We start from the raw sequence: 25,552 nt of genomic DNA on the forward strand, positions 1-25,552 counted from the left end.
TTAGAATGGCATTTGTGGTTTTTTTTTACTGAATTTCTTTTAATGGATTTATTGGTAACTTGTATGCTGACTTTTCTTTTAATGGATTTATCTTGATATCCTGTTATGTATTTACTTTTCATGTTTTATCCTTCATATAATTTATAGATGGAAGCAAGTTGCAAGAACTGGCTCTTTCACTTTCTCTTGGATGCTTATCATTTGATTTTATGGGGACATCGTTTGATGAAAGTTCAGATGAGTTTGGTACAGTTCAGGTACATTTATAATTGTCATGGAAGATACATTGCTCTTGATATAATTCATTTAGAGTTTGAGGTGATGTTTGATACAACTGGAAAATTTGCAATGAAAAAACTGTGCTGCTGAATTTGCAGAAATGAAAAACCTCTCATGCAAATTGCCTTTTGAATATAAAAAATTTGAAATATCAAGTACTAATTCTATTCAGAGTCCACTTTTCAGTTATGTCTCTCTGACTGAAAATTTCAGGCTTTTTTCTTTTTGTTTTTTTTTGGATCAGAAACAAAATATTTATTGAATTGCTTCACCAACTAAGAACGGCCATGCACCAACACCCATAGAATAATTTTTTTTTTTTGATAAATAAACAAGGATTATAATAACAAAAGGCAAATAGCCACAAAACATACAGGAAATATACAAGACAACTTAAACCTCAAAGAGCAAGCTAAGAAATCAAAAAACCTCACCAGCCCTTAAGTGGAAGCTAACCACTCCAAAAAACCTATAAGAGAAAACGACTCCTCTCCAATATACAATCTAGCCCAACTCCACAAATTACATACAAAAGAATTTTTGAGTTTCTGTATTGCTAAAAAACCCCCCTAAAAGCTAACCTATTCATTTCCTTACAAACTGTCCAAAAAATGTACAACGGAATGGATTTTCAAATCTTTTTCCTTTTTTTGCCCACAAAAGGGCCCCTCCAGCTAATTAACACCTCTTTTATTGTTTCTGGGAAGACCCACTGAAAGCCAAACAAGACAAGGACAATGTCCCAAAGAACTCTGACCACTACATAGTGTATAAGTATATGATTTACAGTTTCTTCTTCACAACCACACAAAAAACAACGATTAGGGAATTGCCACCCTCTTTTTTGGAGTTTATCTAGGGTAAGAACCTTTCCCCACGTAGCCTCCCAAACAAAAAAAACAACTTTGGTTGGGACCCTATCCACCCAAATGTAATTCTTCGGGAAGGAGATGTCATTGGGTGTAATCAACAATTTGTACACTTCCTTAACACCAAACTGTCCATTTCTTCCACCCTTCCAAGAAACTGAATCATCCTCCAAAGTTAACCTATATTCCCTCAAGACAGTAAGCAAATTTCCTACCAAATCCAACTCCCAATCATTAAAAGAACTAAAGAATCTTAGATTCCATCCCCCCTGACCAAAATTCTGGTCCCAAACTTCCTCCACCGTAGCATTCCTATGGACAACCAAAGCAAATAACTGGGGAAAACTTTGGGACAGTGCTGCAAGGCCACACCGTGAATATTATATTTTCCCAACACCAATCTGTTTCCTTCAAAATCTCCTTCCAAACTCCCACTCCAAACGTCCCATTAGCCTCATTTGTCCTTCAACCAAGGCCGTCTTGCCCATACTTCACCAAAATCACCTTCTTCCAAAGGTTTTCCTTGTCACATGCAAATCTCCATATCCATTTGCCAAGCAAGGCCTTATTCAAAAGAGCTAGCTTCCTTAAGCTTAGCCCACCTTTCTTCTTATCCGCACATACCACCTCCCAATTAACTAAGTGGACTTTCCTCTCCAAATTTCCCCCTCCCCAAAGGAAATCTCTTTGTAATTTTTCTAATCTTCTTGCTACCTTGGGCATTCGAAAAAGAGACATCTGATATATGGGCATACTAGCCATCGTACTCTTTATGAGAGTAATTCTCCCGTCTTTGGAAATATATTGTCGTTTCCAAAGCGCTAGTCTCCTCCGCACTCTCTTTTCCACCCCATCCCATGTAGAGAGAGACTTGTTAGGAGCCCCTAAAGGTAGTCCCAAGTAAGATGAGGGCAAAGATCCCACCCTGCACCCTAACTCCACTGCCAAAACATCAACCTCATCCACCTCACCAACTGGAATGATTTCACTTTTGGTCAAATTGATTCTTAAACCTGACGCAGCTTCAAACCAAAACAAGGTCCAGCTCAAGTGAGTTAAATGCTCTTTCTTTGCTTCACAAAAAACAACTGTATCATCAGCAAAGAACAGATGAGAAATATTCATTTCTGTCCCTCTTCTTCCCCAGATTTTGCACCCTGAAAGAAAGCCCCCTTCAACAGCCCTTCTTATGAGAACACTCGACACTTCCATTCCCATAACAAAAAGGTAAGGAGATAGCGGGTCTCCTTGTCACAGTCCCTTGGTACTTGAAAAGAAACCAGCCGACACCCCATTTACCAAAATAGAAAATTTAGCTGTAGAGATGCATCTCCACATCCATCCCATCCACTTTAACCCAAACCCTATCTTTTGTATAACCTTCATTAAAAACTACCAATTGATGTTGTCATAAGCTTTTTCTATATCCGGTTTACAGATTAGCCCTTTTTTTTTTTTTTTTTGCTAGGTGTCAATCATCTCGTTTGCTATTAGAGAGGCATTCAAAATCTGTCTACCCATCACAAAAACAATTTGATATGAGGAAACCACTTTTCCTATCACTTTCTTAAGTCTATTAGCCAACACCTTTTTTTTTTTTTTTTTTTTTTATCAGAAACGAAGAGAAATATATTAATAGAAGGAAAGATACAAGAGAAAGAAAAGAAAAAAGAAACAAAAGAAACCACTAGAAGGATGAGAGGTCCTTCCTACACAATCTGAACAACAGAAAAAACACCCAACATTAGCTAAAAACAAAGAGAAACCCCCACAAACTCAAACTTTTGAAGCGCAAACCTCATTCCAGTTGAGTTGTAACACATTTAAAGGAACTCCTCTAAAAGCTGTAGAACAAGAAGCCCAAAGAGAGGAATAGAACAAAATCAAATCCCATAACGTTTCTTCCGATCTCCCCTTATTCTCAAAAATCCTATTGTTTCGCTCTTGCCACACTATCCAAACCAAAGTAAGGCAAGCAACTTGCCAAAGAGTCTTGCCTCTTAAGGAGTTCCCCAAGCCTTTAAAAGCAATAACCAACATGTCCTCAAAGCTCCTTGGAGGGACCCAAACCAACCCAGCTAGCTTGAAACACCTTAGCCAACAATTTATTTATTTATTTATTTTTGATAGGAAACGACAAAGGAATATATTGATAAAAAGAAGGTACAAATAGAAGGATGAGGAATCCTCCCAACAAAGAGAAACAAGACTATAAGTAATCAAATATAAGAAAGTACAAAAAAAGAAAAGTAGACACTCTACTTACACGCCGCAAACCAATCAAGTTGTAATATGTTAAGAGGAATCCCCTTAAAAACCTTAGAACAAAAAGCCCAAAAAGAAGTAAGAAAACAAATAGAATCCTAAAGATACTCGGCATTCCTTGCTTTGTCCTAAAAAATCCTTGCATTTCTTTCCCGCCACACCACCCACATAACGCGATGCACGCGTTTTGCCATAAGACAATCCCTCTTTTGGAAGATCCAAAACCATTAAAATTACTAGATAACATGTCAGAGATGCTCCTTGGGGAAACCCAATCCATCTTTGCTGATTGGAATAATCTGTGCCACAACCCCATCGTCAAAGAGCAATGAAGGAAAATGTGATCTACTGTTTCTCCATGCTTCATATACAACTTACATATGTCAGGGTTAAGTGCTTTGTAGGGTCTTCTCAATTGTAGCAAATCATTAGTATTAACCTTCTTGTGAGCCACCAACCAGACAAAGGACTTGACTTTGAAAGGGACTTGAGCATTCCAGACAATCTTGGTAAGGAAAACTGGAGGCGACTCAGAATATTGGGATAAGGCCAGAAAGAAAAATTTGACTGTGAAAAGACCTGAAGGAGATAAGGACCAGGATCTCTTATCTGGAACGGAAGGTGATATGCGAAGACGATCAAAAGACCGCATAAGGCCCTCTAAATCTTCTATCTCAGAATCAGAAAGATTTCGGCGAAAATTGAAATTCCAAGAGAATGGGCGGGTATATCCAAGAATTGATGAAATAAGAGCATTTTTATCCGTGACTACGCTAAGTAATCTTGGATATTGGACTCCCAAAGGTTGTTTCCCCCACCACAAGTCATCCCAGAACCGAATTCTATCCCCATTACCTACCACAAACCGAGTAAACTTGGAAAACTCTTGGTAGACTAGTGCAATGGCCTTCCAAGGACAACGATGAGACCATCTAACTATGTTGTTGACATCCCATCCATTGGAGTGTGTTAGCCAACAATTTATACAGCCCCCCTAACAAGCTTATGGGTCTAAAATCCCCAAGGTCCTCAGCCCCTCATTTCTTTGGGATTAGCACCAGAAAAGTGGTATTAAGGCTCTTGAGAAAAGATCTTTATTCATGAAAATCTTTAAACATTTCCATGACCTCCTCCTTCACAAAGTCCCAACAGCCTTGCCAAAAAGCCACTGTGAAGCCATCCGGGCTTGGAGTTTTATCGCCATTCATTTCCATCAAAGCAGAGTGGACTTCTTCCTCAGAGAAAGGAAACTCCAAATTCTTAGCTTCTTGAAGACTCAGGTGATCTAACTGTAGCCCCCCGATATCAGCTTTCCATTCTGCATTTTCTGATAGCATCTGATGATAGGCGTTAGCTATCCCTTCCCTCACGTCTTGCTCCTTTGTCAACCACACCCCATTTATCTTAATTTTATCCAAGGAATTATTTCTACGGTGGGCATTTGCCATTCGGTGGAAAAAAAACCTGTGTTCCTGTCCCCTTCCTTTAACCATAATTCCCTCGAAATCTGTCTCTAGTGTACTTCTTCCAATAAAACCCATTTTTTATAATTTTCCTTTGCTCCCTTTTTTAATTATGTTTCCTCCTTTGATAGGTTTCTCTCGCTTTCCACCAGGTCTCAAAACTTCACTTGTTGAAGAGCTGAATTTTTATTGCATTCCAGCCTCCCTAAAACATCCTTATTCCAAGATTTAATTTTTTGTTTAAGCTCCTTCAACTTTGCAGCCAACCTAAAACTTGCCTTGCCTCTTACAACAGTCCCCTGCCACCAGCTCTGTAGGAGATCCTTGAAGCCTTCTACTTGAAGCCACATATTTTCAAATCTGAAAGGGGAGGGTCCTCTTCTTAAGCTACCACCCTCTAGCAAAATAGGGAAGTGATCTGAGGTAGGCCTAGGCAGGCTGCTCTGAAGGACTCCACTAAACTGATGAAGCCAATTTTGAGTCACGAGAAATCTGTCCAATCTAGCCCAAGACTGATTATTTTGACCCCCGTTCCAAGTAAACAAACCCCCTTGCAAAGGTAAATCAACTAACCCTAATTCATCAATTATCTGAGCAAATCTTCTCATCGCTGTTGTTAACCTCCCTTCTCCTTTCCCTTTGAAATAAACTGATATTGAAATCACCCCCTAAACACCAGGGTTCTTCCCAAATTCCTCTAATCGCCCCTAGCTTTTCCCACAAGCATTCCCTATCCTCTCTAGTGAACGGACCATAAACTCCCGTGAACACCTAGACAAACCCATCTTCCACTTTCCTGAATCTACAAGAGATTGAAAATTGGCCCACCTCCAAATCAAGAATTTCCAATGTCCTTTTGTCCCAACATATCAAAATTCCTCCCGCTAAGCCAGAACATCCAAAGCCTTCCAATCTAAAAATCTCCCAATTCCCAAACTCCTCACCACACCCTTGGTCATTGTTTGAATTTTCGTCTCCTGAATACAAAATAAATCCACCTTCTGTTTCTTATAATGACCTTTATTATTTTCCTTTTGGATCTGTCGTTTGCTCCATGCACATTCCAACTCAACAATTTGAGCTTCATTGGACTTCCGAAAGTTGACACCCTTTGCTCTGCAAGGGGCCTTTCTGCTTCTTCCCTCCCTCATAATTAATTGTCCCATAGAATAAATTTTTTTTTCTTCAGGAAAATGAAAATTTCAGACTCTTTTGAGATGAGTATCTGTTTTTTATATTAATTTTTTTGTTCCATCCTATTCAGCATTACTGGAAAAAGAACCAATAAAATAATGAATGCTCTTGACTTTATTTTATTATTTATTTTCAGCACCTTAATATGGTTATGAAACATGTTTTAAATCCTTGAGATCAAGTTTTTGGTTTTTCTGGTATTTTCACTTCTAAAATATTTTTGGCATGGAGTATACAGGTGCCTTCTTCTTGGAGGCCAGTCCTGGAGGATCCCTCAACTCTGCAGATCTTTTTTGATTACTATGCACTCAATAAAACCCCTCTCTCAAAGGAGGTTAGTTTTCTATTTCATTTTATAATAATTGATTCGCTTTGTGGATTGCCTGTCTTTAATTTCTTCAGGTTTTTTGTGGGAGAATAGCTCTTTAGGTTGGTTTGCTTGTGCCAATGTGCTAACTAGCATCTGTTAATGCTGCCATGTTGAGTGTTGAAGAAAAAGGGTAATCTCCCTTGTATTCCGTTGCATTCTGATTTGCAATATATATACACAAAAGAAGGGTTGACAAGATCCCTTTAAATTAGGCAACCTGATTTCTAGGGTCCTATTACGGAACCTACCCAGATTTCTTGGTACAAAATCTTGGGTCAACTTTTACAAGAATGGAATAATATACAGCGGGAAAAATAATAGCAATATATATATATGAAAATCCATATGATAGTCTACCAAAATAATTTGCTGATATTTGGGCTATTATTCAAATAAAAGGCAACAAAATGTGTCATTATTAGTTAGTGGGGCTACTGTGTATAAATAAGGCTGAGATTATTAATCCATATGTGACACACCAAACAAGGGGCTGCCTTGTCTGCTTACAAATTATTTGTCATTGATTAGATCAGGCAGTCATGTATATTAAATGCATTTCTTGTTTAGTAGTTAGTACATGTCCAAATTTTTACAATTGAGATGACTCCTAGCTTTTTTCTGAATTCTCCTGTCCAATCTTGTTCTGATCTCAGTTTCAGTTGCCTCCTAAGAATGTCATTCTTGGTTCCTTGACTTATGCTATCTTATAGGATTGGAAAGGTTTTTGCTGGAGGCATGGAGCTGCTTGGGTGGCTTCCAAGATGTTTGTGAACAACTTGAATCAGCTGCATGAAGTGCCTCTGGACAAACTGAGAATAGCTTGGCAATAGTGCTTCCTACAGGATTTTCGCTACTAATTAAATCATCAAAGCCTGAAACCTCAATTCTGAACCACTTGAGTTTGCTGCATCAATTCATGTTTTCCAGTCATCTGTATCTAGGACCAATCACTGTTAAATCATAGGCCATTATTTCTTTTTCATCACCAGGATTCACATTTGTTTTGGTTTTCTTGTTGTTAATTTTAATGCCTTCAACTTGGATTGAATGGTATCTCCTTATTGGTGTGATCATTGGTTGCAGTACCATCTTAACTGACCACCCTCCTCACAACCCTCACCTTGTTCCCACAGTGCTATCTTAAATGACTCTCCTATTCTTTTTTGATTCACCTTTTTTTAGAAAACTAGTAGCTTTTTCAACAGAAGATTCTGTCTAGTTCAATTTGAGTGTTGTCCACTGCAACCTGAAAGCACATCTACATTTTTTTCCTTAAATTTTTTATCAGAAGCAAGATAACTTATTGCATTAAAACTTGGGCAAGTGCAATGAGGATGAGAAATCCTTCCAAAATTTACAAAGAACTGATCAAAAAGCAAAACTGTGCTGATAAATCCACATACAAGCAAAATAACTTTACATCTTGTCATGAAACCAAAAAAAAGTACCACCTAGAACCACTACACTTCTCATGGGGTAAAAAGTCCCCAGCAAAGGATACCAAGTGTTTAGCTTCTTGCTTGGCGAAATGATCCATATTTGATTAGCAAAAGAAGAAAACATATCTAGTTGCTTCCAATGTCAATAATTTGACGGATCCACCTATCATATATTCATGGACCTCTTTCCTTCTTGGATACCCAGGAAATGACAAAAGCAGAATCTCCCTCAACCCATAGCACTGAAAATTACAAAGCTTTAGCTTGCTATAAGCCCTTTAGAAGAGCTTGAATCTTTGTCTCAATAGCTATACCTTCTCTAGGCAGTTTTGAAAAGGCTCTAAGTACTGTACTACAATGATCTCTAAACACTCCTCCAATCCCACCCCACCCTGGGTTACCTGAGAAAAACCATCAAAATTAAACTTTATGAAGCCCATTGGATGTGGAAAACACATAGCAGGACATATACAGTTTTTTTTTTTTTTTTTTTTTTTTATCAGAAACAAACAAATGCATTAATAGAAAAACAAAAGAAGGGTGAGAGGTCTTCTTCATGAAAAACAAACCTGATCAAAAGAACCAAGCAAACCTCCTCAAAACAAAGAATGTTATACAAGAAGAACAAAAAGGCCTATACAAGTAAACCAACAGCAGCCCCTATAACCCAACCCTAATGTGTACAAATTGAGAGCCAACTAAGCTGAATTACACTCAAAAGTGTAGAGTTTAAAAATGTATGTACAGTAACCCCACCCCCCCCCACCCCCAAAAAAAAAAAAAAAAACCTTATTTAATCCTGTGAGCAACATCTTTCCTTGACCTTTTCCTTTTCCAATGCATGCTTTAAGTTTAATTTCTTTTTGTTTCTGTTTTCAGATAAAAGTGTATTGTTTAATGTTCTACAGAAAAGTTAGACTAGGTACTTCATAGTAACGACTCTTTGACAAAAACATATTTGTTCTCTTACATGATGTAACTTTATTCTCATTTGATGAAATGATTTGATTCCTTTCCACTTTGTCAGCGATTCTACTCTTCCTTTGTAGGATGTGTATAATTATTTATATATTTTAACTTAACTTTAATCTACTATTCCTTTGTGGAATGTTTGTAGTTATCTACATATTGTAACCTTTAGTTCTCATGTTTATATGTTGATGTTGGAGTCTTGATTTGTATGGTTTGTTCTTTCCATGTGTATGAATTCATGTCATGCAAGTCAGTTGAGTGATTGAAGTTCTCCAATCAATTCATGCAAGTCAGTTAAGTGATTGAAGTTCTCTAATCAATGTTCAATTTCTTATACAGTGTAACCATTGATGTTAGTATCTTGGTTCATCTTGCTCTTTTTGTTTGTGAATTCATGTGATGAAGCTAGTTGAGTGATTGAACTTCTGTCACTACTTTTCAGTTTTTTGGTTGTTTTGGAGGATTGTCTTGGTTAAAGTTGCTACATTGCTTATTTTTATTTTATGTCCAAGACTTTTCCCAGTTCATCAACCCTAATGGATCCTCTGATTTCACTGTCAGGCTTTGGAGTGCTTAGTTAGGCTGGCTTCTATAAGGCGGTCTTTCTTTGTCAATGATGCTACACGGTTGAAATTTTTAGCCCACCTAATGATAGGAACAAAGGAGATTTTACAAACTGGAAAAGGTAAACAAGATTTACCTTGTTTATCATCTATAAGGCGATCTTTCTTTTCCTTATTTACTTTTCTGATAGGAAAATAATTATTGTGAAAGTGTGAGATGGTGGGGTGGTATACCTTGTATAAACCTTAAGATGAAGAAAAGATATAAACTTAGGAGTCTCACTAAAGCCTTCTAAGATTATAACCGACAAGAAAATTAACTGGGTTCACCATTGAGAATTGCAAGGTATGCCAAAAAAAAAACTTAATATTCTTGATCATCAATCCTTAATCTTATTTTACACCACTTAGCCTTATTAATATGCTTTAAAAAACCCTAGAATTTAAATAAGCCTAATTAATATGCTTTAAAAAAGCCTAAAATTTGAATAGAGCTATGAAAAGGTAAACCATACATATGTAGTAACTAACTAGAATTCTTATTCCTTTCTTAAAATTGTTAAATTTTATAAAAAATATTAAAAGAAATCAGAAACTTTTTAAAAAATAAATTTAGAAACTTCTTGTAATAAAGTTTTTAAACAAAGAAAACTTTTGGATTCTAAGGGACTTGAAATAGAAACTTTAAATTTTATTTTAGAAAATAGAAAGTTTAGAACTTATTCTAAGAATTCTTAAACTTCCCAAAATCTAAATAAAACTCATATATCAACTACTAACTAATTTTAATACCTAATTTTTTTTAGAATTACTTAAATATCCTTGATAGAGTAATTTGAGAATTCTTTATTTCCTTTCATTCCTTTCTTGAGTAGATCTTAAGAATACCATAGGACACAGCTCCTAAGCAATTGAGTGATGGATTAATATATGGCTCATTGATTTCCATTTATCTTGCATAAGCAACACCACTTACCATATTCCACCATTTCACCTTGAGATGGTCTAAAGATAAAAATTCTCCCAGATTGCTATGCAAACAAAAAAGGTACTTACAGAGGTGTGGTTGACTTCCTCTTCACTTTGACTTTGGGGCAAGCAAAGTGAACAAACTTCTTGGTCACTGACACCCAAAGATAATTCAATAAGTGAACTCTGTATTCCATGTATTTCACCAATCTTTATTTGTACTCAATGACCTTTGTACTTCTTTCCAACCTGATAACAAGCAGTAGCTAATAGAACACAATGCCATAGTACTTTACTTCTTGTCGTGATACTAAATGCCTAATGCTATGTTTAGTTGGCTAGATTGTCATTTTTGGTAGGGTACTTTACTTCTTGTCGTGATACTAAATGCCTAATGCTATGTTTGGTTGGCTAGATTGTCATTTTCAATAGGATATAATATCCTTGGATATTATATCCAATGGAAATGATATCCTGAGATAGGATAAGAGACGAGATATGTTATGTTATGTTTTTATTTGGTTTTTAAAAAGAAGACAAAATGGAATAGAAAAAATATTGTATTTCAATGTTTGATACTTGTTTAAATGAAAATTATCACCTTCTTGTACTCATTTGATACCAGAAAATAAATAGGTCATGATTTCTTTGTGCGCTCTTAGGTTAAGTCCCACTTCAAAATTCTCTCCCCAAATTTATGGAGAGCGTTATCGGACAAGGGTCGGATTGGCTAGTTCCCAAAACATATATGCTAACCCGATCCTATATGGTTTCGGGTTGCCAAGAGGTTTTCTACAATGTTTTAAAAACCGGATTGGACTTGCTGGTTCGACCAATGTTGATCAGACCTTGGTCCCGTTCGGTTCACTAGATTGGGCTAGAATGGAGTTGAACTAGCATTAAACCAGTCAACCCGATGGTCCAACCGCTAAATCGGTGAGTGGGCTCGGTCGGTTCAGCTTCACTTTTTGTTTTGTTTTGTTTTTAAAAGCCTTAATACCTTTGTTTAAAAGCTTGATGTCCGACCAACTTAGCTTTTCATTTTCAAAAGCCCACAGTTTGGCTAGGTCCAATGTGAAGCCCTTTCTAATTTGTTGACTGTGTTGACCAATGCATTCTTGAATGACACTTTTATTGGGTAGTTTGAGCCCATCTAGTTCTCAATCTTCCAATGTGGGATTCGAAGGGGCCTCTTTTTAAAGGTCTAAAAGCCATATATAGTGCATTGAGATGTATCAACAAATTTGTATGAAAAACATTTAATATATATATATAATATAATTCGAAAACTTAAAAATAAATATAAAGATTTATGATTTATCTAATATTATGGGATAATAAATATCAAAATAATATAGATAAAACAACTAATAATTTTGAAAATAATAAAATATATAACTATTAAAATCTAAACAACTTCAAATAATAAAATCTTATTTATAAGAATAATTATAAGTTAAATATATTTAATAAAATTATAAATATTAAAATTTTAATAAATCTTCATGTTTATCCTTATCATAATTTTATTTATCAATGTTAATGATGACATGATGAAAATTTTAATTTTTAATAATATATAAATTATATATTTATGATGTCACTAGTTCAACTGTGGTTTGACCACTGGTTTGATCATTGAACTATAAATTGGTAACTTTTCTGATTCAATGATCGGTTTGGTTTTGAAAACATTGGTTTTCTACACTAAGAGAACAATGGAAAGAGATAGACACGCTATGAGTGATTTTGATCATAACATAAGAGATTCCGAACTTCAAAAATTGACTTAATCCTAAAGGGTAAAATCAACAAGAATGAGTTCCAGAAACTTGACTTAAAAAAAAAACTTAGGGGCCGGGGTGGAACTAAGGGCTCCAGGGAACTCCTTGGTATCGGGGATGGTGGGCGCTCCCCCGACTTGTTCCATATGCTAGATTAGACAAGGTCACTATTCCTGACCAGAGTTAGCAATAGAGGGAATAGAGTAAGGCCTTAACTAAAAACAAAAGGTTGCTATTCCTCTAGGAATAGGGTACAACCTTTACCAAGAAAACAAGGCTGCTATTCTTGACCCAAGTCAGGAATAGAGTAAGGCCTTAACCAAAAACCTAAGGCCGCTATTCCTGACTAGAGCAAGAATAGAGTAAGTCCTTAACCGATTATGGATTTCATGGTCAATATATCTACAAAACTATCTTGTGGATTGCATGATGCAGATAAAAAAAGGTATTCTTTGTGATCGGTGCCCAATTTTTGAGAACAAAAATTGAGTAAGCATCGACATAAGACTACTCAACAACATTTTAATATTAGGAAGGCTATTATTCCTTACAGAAGGAGTAGAATATTGCCTTTTGTATAGATAAATAGTGTTTAGGGGGTCCATAAATGGTCTTTAAGCCCCCCTTTGAAGGCCTACTAATCCCACTCAAGTATCCTGAAGGTAGAGTTTTCAGATCGATCACACCACTGGAGGGTTGTTAGGGGGGTTCACGCTAAAAATACCTTGTATTGAGCTGTTTCAGCGTTTTATAGGATCTTTTTAGAGTTCTTCCCCTTCACAAGTCTTAGTGTTTAGGGGGCCCAAGGGTCGTTCCCTAGGAAGAGAAATAACTACCCTAGCAAGGAGTGAGTGACTCTTTGGGAATTTTATTATAGTATTTTTGTATGCCTAAAAGGAAGAACTAAAGCTTTAAGAGTGTTAGAAGATTATGATCTTTTTCTTATTCATAAATGTTTCTCTTGTACAAAATTACGATCTTATATGCTGGTGAGAGATCAAAATAAGTATTTTGTAACGTCATACTTGTCCTTGCTATCCGCATTAATTTCTAGTTTTGAAACTATTGGCAATTAAGTTTTGATAATGTTTCTTAATGGCTTTGAGCCATTTTACTATTAATTCATTACTTCCAACCATTTTGGTCTTTGTAATGCTGACCATGTCTTTGTCTTTACTTAATTTTAGTTCATAAATTTCCCATTTCATTTGAATTTGACTCTATCTGAAATTGATCCTTATACTATTATTTGGAGGCAGGTCTTACCGATCATGATAATTATCATGAGTACTGTCGTCTCCTTGGACGCTTTAAGGCGAATTATCAGGTTATTTTTCATGCATTGAGTGCGTGTGTCATGCCTTATCTTTTGCTTTTTGATTCTTGCCTTGGTGCCTTGCATACAACCCATGTACTTTGGTGCGCTTTTTTGGTAGGGGTTGTCAATTTTTTTCTTGCTTATCAAAAAAATATCTTCTGCTTTCTAATATGTTGTCATAGTTTATTTATGGAATTGATATTCTTGTGGGAAGGAGGACTTACTACTTGTGTACCTTTGGTGTGAACATTGCTAAAACTTTCAAGTTTTGCTTTAATTATTTTTAATTATTATTGTTTACTTTGTTTAATTACATCACCCAAATATTAAAATCATTGGTTTTCTGTCTATAATAAGAAGTGATTTATGTTATATAGATGTTTAATAAAATGTCTATTTAACATAAAAAAAAATCCCTAAAGAAAGGAGAATTATCAATCACTCACAAAAAATGGAGCCATGTTTGTTATGTCAGACCACCCTTCTGAAGCCAAGATTTGATTTCTAGTGTATCAAACTACTTCGAATGCATGCAAGCAAATAACATAATGGTCTACATAGAAAAATGACACTCCAATAAAAAATTGGGCGAGATCAACCATGAATAGTATCATTTTTATGTTTTACAAAATCGCCCTATCCCCTCCTCCACCATAAAAAATAAAGCAAAAAAGGAAAAAAGAAAAAGAAGTATATAATTTGTTGCAACTGAGATAAAAAAACTTCAGAAAAATACAATTCAACTTGGGTGTGATGCAAAACACTAGGAACTTAGCGACAAAACTCTAATAAAACACTAAAATGTTGTTTGTGTGAATAATTTTAGCGCTGAAGAACAAATAATTAACATGAGAGCAAAAAGTGTTTTTGGTTTCCCTATGTGTTGGTAATTTGTAAAAAAAGAACAACTAAAAGTTTGATGTGTGCGGATAGATTTGCCTTTTCTCTGACTACTATACACTTATTTTCCTTTTTTTTAATCATATTTTGTATAGAGGATTTTGCACTTGTTGGAAGGTTTTATCATCTTATACTTACCATTCAATGCAATGATATGATTGTTTTTGGTTTAAAAAAAGAGCTAATAATGAAACTTCTCATAATAATAGTCAAACTCCTTTAATAGTTCTCCTAGTAGACCTATAATTATCTATTCAAAAAGAACTCTAATTTAGTAACTCAAATTGACTTGTTAAAGCTACAACATTCAAAGTGACCAATTTGTATCATAAAATGAAACACTAGATGCATTGACTGATGTGGCACTTGCTGCTATTGATAGGACACTTGTTGTTGCTACTTATTTGACACTTGATGCTATTGATGTGGCGCATAGGCATCAAATGGTTTGTACCCAATTTAACACTAAAATACAAGTTCTATGATATGACAATGGAGGGGAATACTTCAATAAGGGTCTAAGTGTCTATTTCAATCTCATGGCATTATTCATGAAACTTCGTGTGTTGATACATCCTAATAGCACATAATGGTATAGTTGAGCATAAGAATTGTCATCTCTTAGAGGTTGCGAGATCCTTACCCTTTGCTATGAATGTTCTTAAATCTTTTTGGGGTCATGCAGTCCTTAATGCAACATATCTCATTGACTATATGCCTTCAAAATGCCTTGAAAAGTCGTTCATTTTGAACCCCCTCTAGTCCTTGTCCAAAACACATTCTATTCCAACTTCTTCATAGCCTAAGCAAAGTATTTGCTTGTGTTTGTTTTGTTCACATCCATATACAACATAAGAGTACACTTGATCCTAGGCCATTCAAGTGCATTTTTTTTGGGATAATATTGCCATAAAAAGGGATACAAATGCTACCACCCACCTTTAGAAAATATGCTTATTTCCATGGATGTTACTTTTATTAAAGATTAGGTTAGCATTGAGGGGGAGATTTAGGTGCTTCTCTCAAGGGGGAAAATAAGTCTTGGGATGTGCTAGTGTGCTACCACTACATTCCACTAGTGAATCATCATGTGAAGCTTCTACACTCACTTCAAGAGAATTTCTTAAGCCATATAGATTGATATATTCAAGAAAGGAGAAGACTCAACCTACTGAACCACCTCTTGATCCACTTAATGACCAATCGGATGCTCCTACAAGGGTTAACCCTGAGGTAATTGCTTCTCATGAACTCTCTATTGACACTTCCATTGAAAAGTCAACTTAATTAACTCTTGAAAACCAGACTTGTTATCCTTCTAGAGAGTGAAAACCAACCTTTCTTATGGTTTTGCAAATTATGTTGTTAAATACCATATCTCTCGTCTTTGTCATTTATCTCCATCTTAAAAAATATTAGCTAACGAATTGTCCTCTCTGTATGTTCCTAATAAGTAATAGGAAGTTCTTAACAACCTAAAGTAGAAATCTGGCATGATTGAAGAAATGGAAGCATTACAAAAAAATGATACATGGGAACTATTGGATTTTCTAGAGGAAAACAAGATAGTTGGCTACAAGTGGGTGTTGACAGTGAAACATAAGGCAAGTGGTTTTGTGGAGAGATTCAAAGTAAGATTGGTGGTTAATGGTTATACACAAACATATGAGGTAGATTATCAGGAAAGTTTTGCACCAACAGTGAAGATAAATGCCATTCGGGTCCTTTTTTTGTTACCTATAAACTTGGCTAGGCCTTTTCAATGGTTTTATTTTATTTATTTTTATCATAAACAAAATATATGTATTAATTGAGAAAAGAAACATGAGAAAAGAAACTTGGTTTGATTTTTTTTTTCTTTGGAAGAATGCATTTCTTCATGTAGATCTAAAAGAAGTATACATGGACTTTCCTTTTGGCTTTGAGGTAAGTTACATAGATTGAGGAAGTCCTTATATGAACTCAAGCAGTCAGCTACGTAGAACTTGGTTTGGTGGATTTACTCAGACTATGAAGAAGTATGAATACCATTAAAGCTAGTCTTATCACACTCTTTTTCTCAAATATGCACTCGAAGGGAAGATTGCCCCCTTGATCGTGTATGTGGATAATATTGTGGTGACAGGTAATGATAATGAGGAGATGAGTAAACTAAAAACATATTTGGCAACAAAATTTGGGATTAAAGACTTTGACACATTGCAATATTTTAAAGGCATTGAAGTTGCTAGATCAAAGCAAGGGATCTTGTTTCTCAAAGGAAATATATTTTAAACACACTTGGTGAAATTGGAATGTTAGCTTGTAAGCCTATTGATACTCCAGTTAGGTGCCAACTTATTAAAGGATACACCGATAGACAAAGAGCGATGATAAAGATTAGTCGGGAAGTTGATATACTTGGTTTATACTCACTCTGACATAGCCTTTGCAATGAGTGTGGCAAGTTAGTTCATGCATGCTCTTTTGTGGGAAAGATGGAGGCGGTGTTAACTTCAGGGTGATTCTTTCTCCTGGGTGTTGATGTGGGTCAAATTACACTCATAGGAAAGTCAACTGCATGAACCAACAGAAACCAAGTTAACCTTGACCCTTTCTTTTTCAGTATGTTTTATAAGAACAGGAGGCATCACTGAGTTTCTTTTACATTCTTTTAAGTTTGTGTTGGCTTGGATTTTATATGATACTGTTTGGGGTACTGTAACATGGTGTAGCTTGTGCAATTTTCTAAAAATGTTATTAGAACATATTTGTTGATTTGGAGTTGTTTTAAACTGAAATTTATTTTATTAGAGCTCAAGCAACAACCTTTAAACAAAATGTGGCTTTTGGTGCAGAGTTGACTGCAGAATTTTTTATAGAAGGGATTGAAATCCCCCTCTCTTAGGCTGAATGTGTGATTATTTATTGGCTGAAAATGTTTACCTTGAAATTTTGCTTTCTTGGTTTTCCTTCCTTTTTGTGTTTCATCCTCAATAAGCCAGTTGGGTTATTCTTCTGTGGACTTCATTAATACTCTTTACCATCAGCAGGTCTGATATTGTTAGAGAGAGTCTGATCACTTGTTGGTGCATTGTGAGGTAGACAGGGATTTATGGTAAATGTCATTCATAGTTTTTAGTCTGTGTTGGGTGCTTCCAAGAACCATAGGTAGATGCTTTCCACATGGCATAGCAAGTTTGCTAGAATGGGAATGAAGAAGATATGGTGGGGTGGCTCTATCTGGTGTTTATGGAAGTGCAACAAAATCATGTTTGAGGGAATTGAAATTCCAGGATGGAAGCTTAAGGAGATTAAGCTATGATTTTCATACAATTTGACGAGTAGAATAAATGTGGATGGGTCATAGAAGGAGTTCCTTGTTAAATCTTATTATATGTATGAGTGGAAACTGAGTGATGAGGATCTTTTGGCTGTTCAGTTATTGTTTCTACTTTTATCTCTCTCCTTCTCCCTCTTTGGTTTTTGGATGGCAGAAACTCGGTAAGGATATCTAGTTTTTCCATAAAAGGAAAATCAATCGTCTTAGAGAATCCACGTTAATTCTCAGTTTTTCTTTTCTCATGTCCAAAAAGTTGTTTAGGCTAGATAAAAAGTAATATCATTTTTATTGAAATTGAGCAGCCAATTGAGATTGAATTCAATTGACTTATAGCATATTGTTCATTTCTTTCTTTTTTTTCTTTTTTTCTTTTTATTTTTTATTTTTTTGAAGATGAGCATGTTGTTCCTCATGGTCCTTGTAATTCTGAACTTGTATTGCAGTTATCCGATCTTGTGAACATGGAGGGCTATAGGGATTGGATACGCTTAACAGCAGAGTTCACATTGAAGTCTCTGGAATCTTGGCAGGTCAGTAGATGCGCATAACTTTTATCCAGAATGTAAATGTTGCAATGTCATCTCGCCTATGTTTAAAATTTTCTCTAATCTGAAGCTGATTAAATCATTGTGTTTCCCACCAGTGGGCCAGTGGCAGTCTTTACTACCTTCTAGGGCTGTGGTCTCGTTTGGTAACATCTGTGCCATATTTGAAGGGTGACACACCAGCCCTGCTGGATGGATATGTGCCTAAGATTGTAGAAGGTTTTGTCTCATCAAGATTGGATTCCTTGCAGGTTACATGACATATTTTCTTATCAGACTATGCATGGAGATGATAAATAGAATGTTTTACACTAGATTCTCTGGCTTTTTCTACTTGGTGCAGGATGAGTTCTCAGATGATCTCTCTGAAAATTTGCTTGACAATGTTGAACTTCTTCAGGATCAGCTTGATTGCATTCCTCACCTTTGCAGATTTCAGGTTTAGACTTTAAGATGCTTCAAACATAAAATTTATATATCTGTTATTAACACTTGAGAGAACTATATTTCTCTCACTCTTTATATATATCCTTAAATTATAGAACTTATGCTTTTGGGCTATCAAGTTGCATGCACTTTAATGATGAATTCAAAACTTTCATTTGGGTTCCTGATGCAGTATGAAAGATGTAGCGTATATATATTAACGGTTATGGAGCCTATCCTGCAAATCTATATGGTATGCACAAATAGCAGTTTGCAGAATGCCTTTATGTGAATTTTCTATATGATGATTATGATTTTGACCAACATCTTAATTTGATTTATATAGGAAGAAGCACGCCTACAGGCCAGTGCAGATGGAAGTGAACTGTCTCTTGTTGAAACAAAACTTGCTTGGATAGTACATATAGTCGCTGCTATTCTTAAGATAAAGCAATTTAATAGCTTTAGGTAAAAGATTTCTACTGGCAATTCAGGAGGGTTATTGTGTCTCTCCTTTTATTTTTCTTTGCTTCTCTTTTGCAGTGGGGAATCACAGGAAAAAATCGACGCAGAACTTTCAGCACGTGTGTTGCAGTTGGTAAATGTCACAGACAGTGGATTACACCGTCTGGTATGTTGATTTGATACTAGAGTTTGTTTATTTTGGAATTTCAAATGCAACATGAAGTTTGTTAATTTTACAGTCTTTTCAGAATTTTAGTATAAATTTATAGTTTTGCTTTCATGTTTGACTTTTATTTTGTCATCATAAGTTTTAAGTATTTGCAAACAGCTAATGTTAATTAATTATCATATAAAAAATAAGTAAAGTATATCTGTTTTTATAAATTAATCTGGTTGCATGGTGTACAAAGGTTTTATATGAATAGGAAATATAATTTTGCATATTTTAGTTGTTAGGTTGTAGTGCAAGTGAATGCATGAGCCTAGGATCATTCCAAATGCAGCAATTTACAAACTTGTTCTGGTGGCAGAAAATGTAACTTAAAAGAGTCAGTGAAAGTAGTTATACTTTTTGGTTTTGCATGTCCCAAATGTTGGATCATACACATGATACTCCTGAGGATGAATACCCTGAGCAGGAGACTGCATGAGTTTGTGGTTTGCACATTAATTTTTGCTTTTTATTTTTCTTATGAATACTGTATGCTCTTTGAATGGACATCCTTCACAGAATACTTGTTACGTTGCGGTACTGTAGCTCCCTTTTCATGAACACCATTTCAGATTCCTAATCCATTCACAAGTAGGGTTCAGTTCAATTCCAGACACATTGAGAACAGCTAAAATGTTCACATTTATTCTATCCACAAAGCTAATTATCGCATCAAAACTGCATCCATCCTAGTTTAGACCATAAAAATGAGTCTAGGCTGTTTAGGAAACTCTAGACAGGACAAATTCAGGCATTCAACTTGGCTGTAGCCCAGACTTCAATTTTGCCACCCTTGTGATTAAGATTTAGGGTGTTAATGTTAATGGTATTGTCATGTTCTAGGCAATACAGATAGGTCTTGCACATGAGTTCTTGAGAGAACTTTCCTAATAGGCATATATTAGAGAAAACCTAGTGGACTTGGAATTGATTTGGAAATCATATTTTACCAAAAAAACAATTTAGAAACATAGGAATTTTAGAAAGAATTGAAAAGATTTCATATTTTAAGTTTAAAAAGATTTGAAAAGATTTTCCTTTTAAAATTCTTAATCTAAATTCCTTTCCAAACTTCTTAAAATTTTTGGAAAGATTCTCTTTTTTAAATTCTCAATTTAAAGTTTTTTTTCAAATTAATTTTATTATTTGGAAGAATTTTTCTTTTTAAATTCTCAATTTAATTCCAAATTAATTTAATTCCTAATTTAAGTCCATTCTATGCCTTTTATGTCATTATTCTCACTCAACCATACGTGTTTAATCCTGGGATCATTTTGCAGCAACCTTGAATCTTTAAAGAGAGTGTAACTCACAAGAACTACCCAGATAGCCTAATGCACTAACAAAGATGATTGGACATTCTAAACTAAGGGATGAGCTGTACTACATAAACCAAACCCTCAAGGCTTGGTTTCTACTACTACTTCTAAAATAAATCAGATGTAGCTTTGATATAGATGCTTAGGCCATTCCTCTTTTTCAATTCTAAAAAGACACTTTCCCTACTTGCTTGCAAATATTGATGTCAAGGATTTGCATTATGAAAGTTGTGAACTTGTGACACATCATCGCATACCTCTTCAAATAAATACTCTGAAGAATTTCTGAATTCCTTTATTGATGCTTTAGGTACACACCATACACATATATATACACAACTGACTGAATAAGAAAAAATCAATCTAGCTTGATTCTCTCCTAAAATTAGGAAACTGAATCATCCTAAATGATCTCTCCTTCTTTATTCCTAAAATACTTTCCTAAATTAAAAAACCCTAACTTTGAATGCCAAATTTCAACACTCCCCCTCAAGCTGGAGAATATATATCATATAATCCCAGCTTGCAAGTTAAGTCTTCAAAGTTAGGCCTAGGTAAAGCTTTGGTGAGGATGTCTGCGGTTTGGTGCTTGGTAGGAACATAGTTCAATCTAACCGTCTCACTAGTCACCTTCTCTGTGATGAAGTGTCTGTCAATCTCAACGTGCTTGGTCCTGTCATGATGCACGGGGTTCTTTGCTATGCTTATAGCTGCCTGATTATCACACATCATCAGAATTGGAGATGAACTCGTTTGCCCCAGTTCACTAAAAACCCTTTTTATCCAAATCCCTTCACAGATTCCCTGTGCAAGAGCTCTGTACTCAGCTTCTGCACTACTTCTGGCTACAACTGATTGCTTCTTACTCCTCCAGGTAACAAGATTTCCCCAGACAAAAGAACAATATCCAGAAGTAGACCGCCTGTCAATGATGTTTCCTGCCCAATCCGCATCTGAGTATACTTCAGTGTCACGGTTCTCTGTCTTTCTGAAGAATAGACCTTTCCCTGGTGTCATTTTTAAATATCTAAGAATCCTGTAAACTGCTTCCATGTGTTCCTCAGTGGGGCTGTGCATGAATTGACTTACAGCACTCACTGCAAAGCCAATATCTGGCCGAGTGTGTGAGAGATAAATCAAGCGCCCGACGAGCCGCTGATATCTCCCCCTATCTACCGGTGTACTTTCTTTCTCGATACCAAGTTTCTTCTGACTATCCATAGGAGTATCAATTGGTTTGCATCCAAGCATACCGGTCTCCTTAAGAAGATCGAGTATGTATTTTCTTTGAGAGACTACAATTCCCTTCCTTGATCTAGCCACTTCCATACCAAGGAAATATTTCAAATTTCCAAGGTCTTTAACTTCAAACTCCTCTGACAAATACTTCTTCAAATTCTGTAATTCCTCCATATCATTCCCAGATAGAATAATATCATCAACATAGACTATCAATATGGCCATTTTCCCGGCATGAGACTTCTTGACAAATAGAGTATGATCAGCCTGACCTTGTTTGTAGCCCAGCTTCAGGACTGCTTTTGTGAATCTATCAAACCAGGCTCGGGGAGATTGTTTAAGGCCGTACAAGGATTTTTGGAGTTTGCAAACCTGATTCTTTGCCATACTTCCTTCGAAACCAGGTGGTATTTCCATGTAGACTTCCTCTTCTAGGTCACCATTTAGAAACGCATTTTTATGTCCAGTTGTTGCAAGCACCAATCTTGATTGACAGCCAATGAGAGAAGAATCCTGATAGTGTTCAGTTTTGCAACAGGAGCAAAAGTCTCCTGATAGTCTATCCCATAGGATTGCGTAAACCCTCTAGCTACCAAACGAGCCTTGAATCTCTCGACTGATCCATCTGCTTTGTATTTTATGGTGAAAATCCACTTGCACCCCACGGGCCTCTTCCCAACCGGCAAATCTGTGATAGTCCACGTCCCATTCTTCTCAAGTGCATCAATCTCATCTTGTACTGCCTTCTTCCATTCTGAAATTTTTAATGCCTCTTGTATTGTGTTGGGAACCTGAGTATCATCAAGAGAAGTAGCAAATGCTCTGTAAGATGGTGATAGCCCTTCATATGTAACATAATTCCCAATTGGGTGATCTGTACATCTCCTAACACCCTTCCTCAATGCAATCGGCAGAGTAGAATCATCAATGCTGGGAATTAACACCTCTCCAGCCCTATCCTCACCTATGTTCTTTTCAGGAAGACTTGAATTGGAGTCAATATATTGGCCACATGTTGATTGTGATCCGTGCTCTAATTCCTGTCTTTTCCTCCTCCTGATGTAAACTTGTAAGTTCTCATTAGCAAGTTGTGGGGCTATAGGTTGAATAGGCATGGGAGACTGGATGGTCACAGGAGATGGTTGGACTGATGACGGTATGGGTGTGGACAACTCAGTGGGCGCGAATTGAAGAGGATTTGGTGACTCTGAGTGAAAAGAAGGTACACCCTCAAGAAGAGACTCCCAAACTTGATGTTCATTCATGCTCTCCCCCTGAACATGAGATTTGGGATAGAAGAAGACATGTTCAAAGAAAGAGACGTCCATGGTGGTGTAAAATCTTTTGTTGGTTGGAGAATAGCATTTGTACCCTTTTTGGGTTGGAGAATACCCTAGGAAAATGCACTTATTCGCTCGAGGAGCAAATTTGCTACGATTTTGAGGATACACATGAATGAATGCCGTGCAACCAAATACTTTGAGTGGTAAATCAGAAGAGGCTGCACGGGTGTGAGGAAATTGTTTTAAGAAAAGTTGACGTGGGGATTGAAAGGTAAGCACTCTGGATGGCATACGGTTAATCAAATAAGTAGCTGTGAGAATAGCTTCCCCCCAGAAATAGTTTGGAACATTAGAGGAAAACATAAGGCACCGGGCAACCTCCAAGAGATGTCTATTCTTGCGTTCAGCCACCCCATTTTGTTGTGGGGTGTCAACGCAAGAACTTATGTGGATAATGCCGTGATTTTGAAGATAAGTACTGAGACTACTAGTAAAGTATTCCTTTGCATTATCTGACTTGAGGACTTGAATTTTGGAATTGAATTGATTTTGAACCATAAGATGGAAGGTTTGAAAAATGTGCCCGACCTCTGACTTTTCTTTCATAAGGAAAACCCATGTTACCCGTGTATGATCATCAACGAATGTCACAAACCATCGAGTGCCAGAAATATTTTTTATCCGGGAGGGACCCCACACATCACTATGTACTAGAGAGAAAACAGTCGAAGGTTTGTATGGGATTTGAGGATAGACTGTTCGAGTATGCTTTGCAAACTGACAAATTTCACAGTGATAAGATGCTGGATTTTTATTGATAAATAATTTGGGAAACAATTTTGCAAGGTAAACAAAGCTAGGATGACCAAGGCGATAGTGTAACATTATAATCTCACTATCTTTATTGACCTTAGAATTTGACACAGAATTGAAAGACTTTAACATACTCTGAGACTGTACGCAACTTGCTTGAGAGACTTGGTTTGAGAATTGGCCACATGAGAGGAGGTAGAGCCCGGAACACAGTTCAGCACTGCCAATCATCTTCCCCGATTTCAAGTCCTGAAAAACACGCAAGTTTGGATAAAATTTAGTAACACATTGGAGATCACGGGCCAATTTGCTAATGGACAAAAGATTACAATCCAAGTTTGGAACATGGAGAACAGAGTCAAGATATAAGTCTTTAGTAAGTTTTATAGAACCTGTCCCAGCAATTTTTGACTTTGAACCATCAGCAATATGGACGGATGAATGACCATTACTTGGCTTGTAATTTTGAAGAATGGTAGCATCTCCTGTCATGTGATCAGAAGCACCTGTGTCCACTATCCACGACTTCATTCCTCCTCGATTAGCAGTGAAGGCTACACCGGTAGTACTGCCACTGCCAACTTGGCTTAATAGTTTCTGTAGCATCTCCATCTGCTCTTTGTTGAATGGACTCGGCTCGGGAACAGAGGTGCTCTCAGAGTTGGCAGCCACGTGTGCTCTGCCATCTCTGTCAGACCGTGGCTTTGGTTTCCAATCAGCCGGTTTGCCATGAAGCTTCCAGCAAGTCTCCTTATAATGGCCTGGTTTCTTACAATAATCACACCAAGGCCTATCCCGTTTCTGACGATCTCCACCACTACTATTAAATGACCGAGTCGCAAGGGCAGAGGCATCCAATGTTGGGGCAGGTTGCTCTTTGGATCCCATCATCACTTTCTTTCTACTTTCTTCACGCCTAAACTCTGAAAAAGCCTCTCTGAGACTTGGCAGGGGTTTAATGCCCATGATTCGGCCTCTAACATCATCCAATTCCCTGTTTAGTCCTAGGAAAAACTTGAACAGTCTCTTTTGTTCCACAATTTTCCTGTATGTTGCTGCATCATCAGGACATTTCCATGAGTGAGTCTCGAATAAGTCAAGGTGCTGCCAATACCTTGTGAGTGTGTTGCAATACTGAGTAACTGTCTGCTCTCCTTGGCGGAAGTCATGTAGGGCTGATTCAACCTGAAAAAGTTCTGAAATATTTTCAGAACTTGAGTAAGTTTCTTTGGCTGCATCCCATATGTCCTTTGCAGTCCTAAACAACAAGAAATTTTCACCTATGTCATTATTCATGGAATTGATAAGCCATGACATGATCATGCTGTTTTCAATCTTCCACTTCCTGAAACCCGGTTCTGTAGTTTCTGGCATGACTGCTTCTCCAGTGAGGTACTCATCCTTTCCTTTACCGCAAATGAACAGCAACACAGATTGTGACCACTGTAAGTAGTTATGACCATTTAATTTGTGTCCTGTGATGAGAATAGGAGAGGAATCACTACCACCAAGGTTTGGAATTTCAGATCTGCTTCCTAATTCTG

The 25,552-nt window shown here is 36.5% G+C and overlaps 1 protein-coding gene across 2 annotated transcripts in view; it reads left to right on the forward strand.

Annotated features, from left to right (window-relative positions):
• The window catches only part of LOC117919623 (exportin-7-like), an 83,859-nt gene that overhangs the window by 19,364 nt on the left and 38,943 nt on the right, over positions 1-25,552 (forward strand). For both annotated transcript variants that reach the window (XM_034836823.1, XM_034836824.1), the window contains exons 7-16: positions 148-257; positions 6,309-6,404; positions 9,413-9,536; positions 13,427-13,494; positions 18,151-18,237; positions 18,351-18,503; positions 18,596-18,691; positions 18,872-18,931; positions 19,025-19,146; positions 19,222-19,309. In XM_034836823.1, coding sequence (XP_034692714.1) covers positions 148-257; positions 6,309-6,404; positions 9,413-9,536; positions 13,427-13,494; positions 18,151-18,237; positions 18,351-18,503; positions 18,596-18,691; positions 18,872-18,931; positions 19,025-19,146; positions 19,222-19,309 — 1,004 coding nt within the window. The remainder of the gene's footprint in view (positions 1-147; positions 258-6,308; positions 6,405-9,412; positions 9,537-13,426; positions 13,495-18,150; positions 18,238-18,350; positions 18,504-18,595; positions 18,692-18,871; positions 18,932-19,024; positions 19,147-19,221; positions 19,310-25,552) is intronic.

This window comes from Vitis riparia, chromosome 8 (genome assembly GCF_004353265.1).
Source record: "Vitis riparia cultivar Riparia Gloire de Montpellier isolate 1030 chromosome 8, EGFV_Vit.rip_1.0, whole genome shotgun sequence".
Taxonomy (NCBI): Eukaryota; Viridiplantae; Streptophyta; class Magnoliopsida; order Vitales; family Vitaceae; genus Vitis; species Vitis riparia.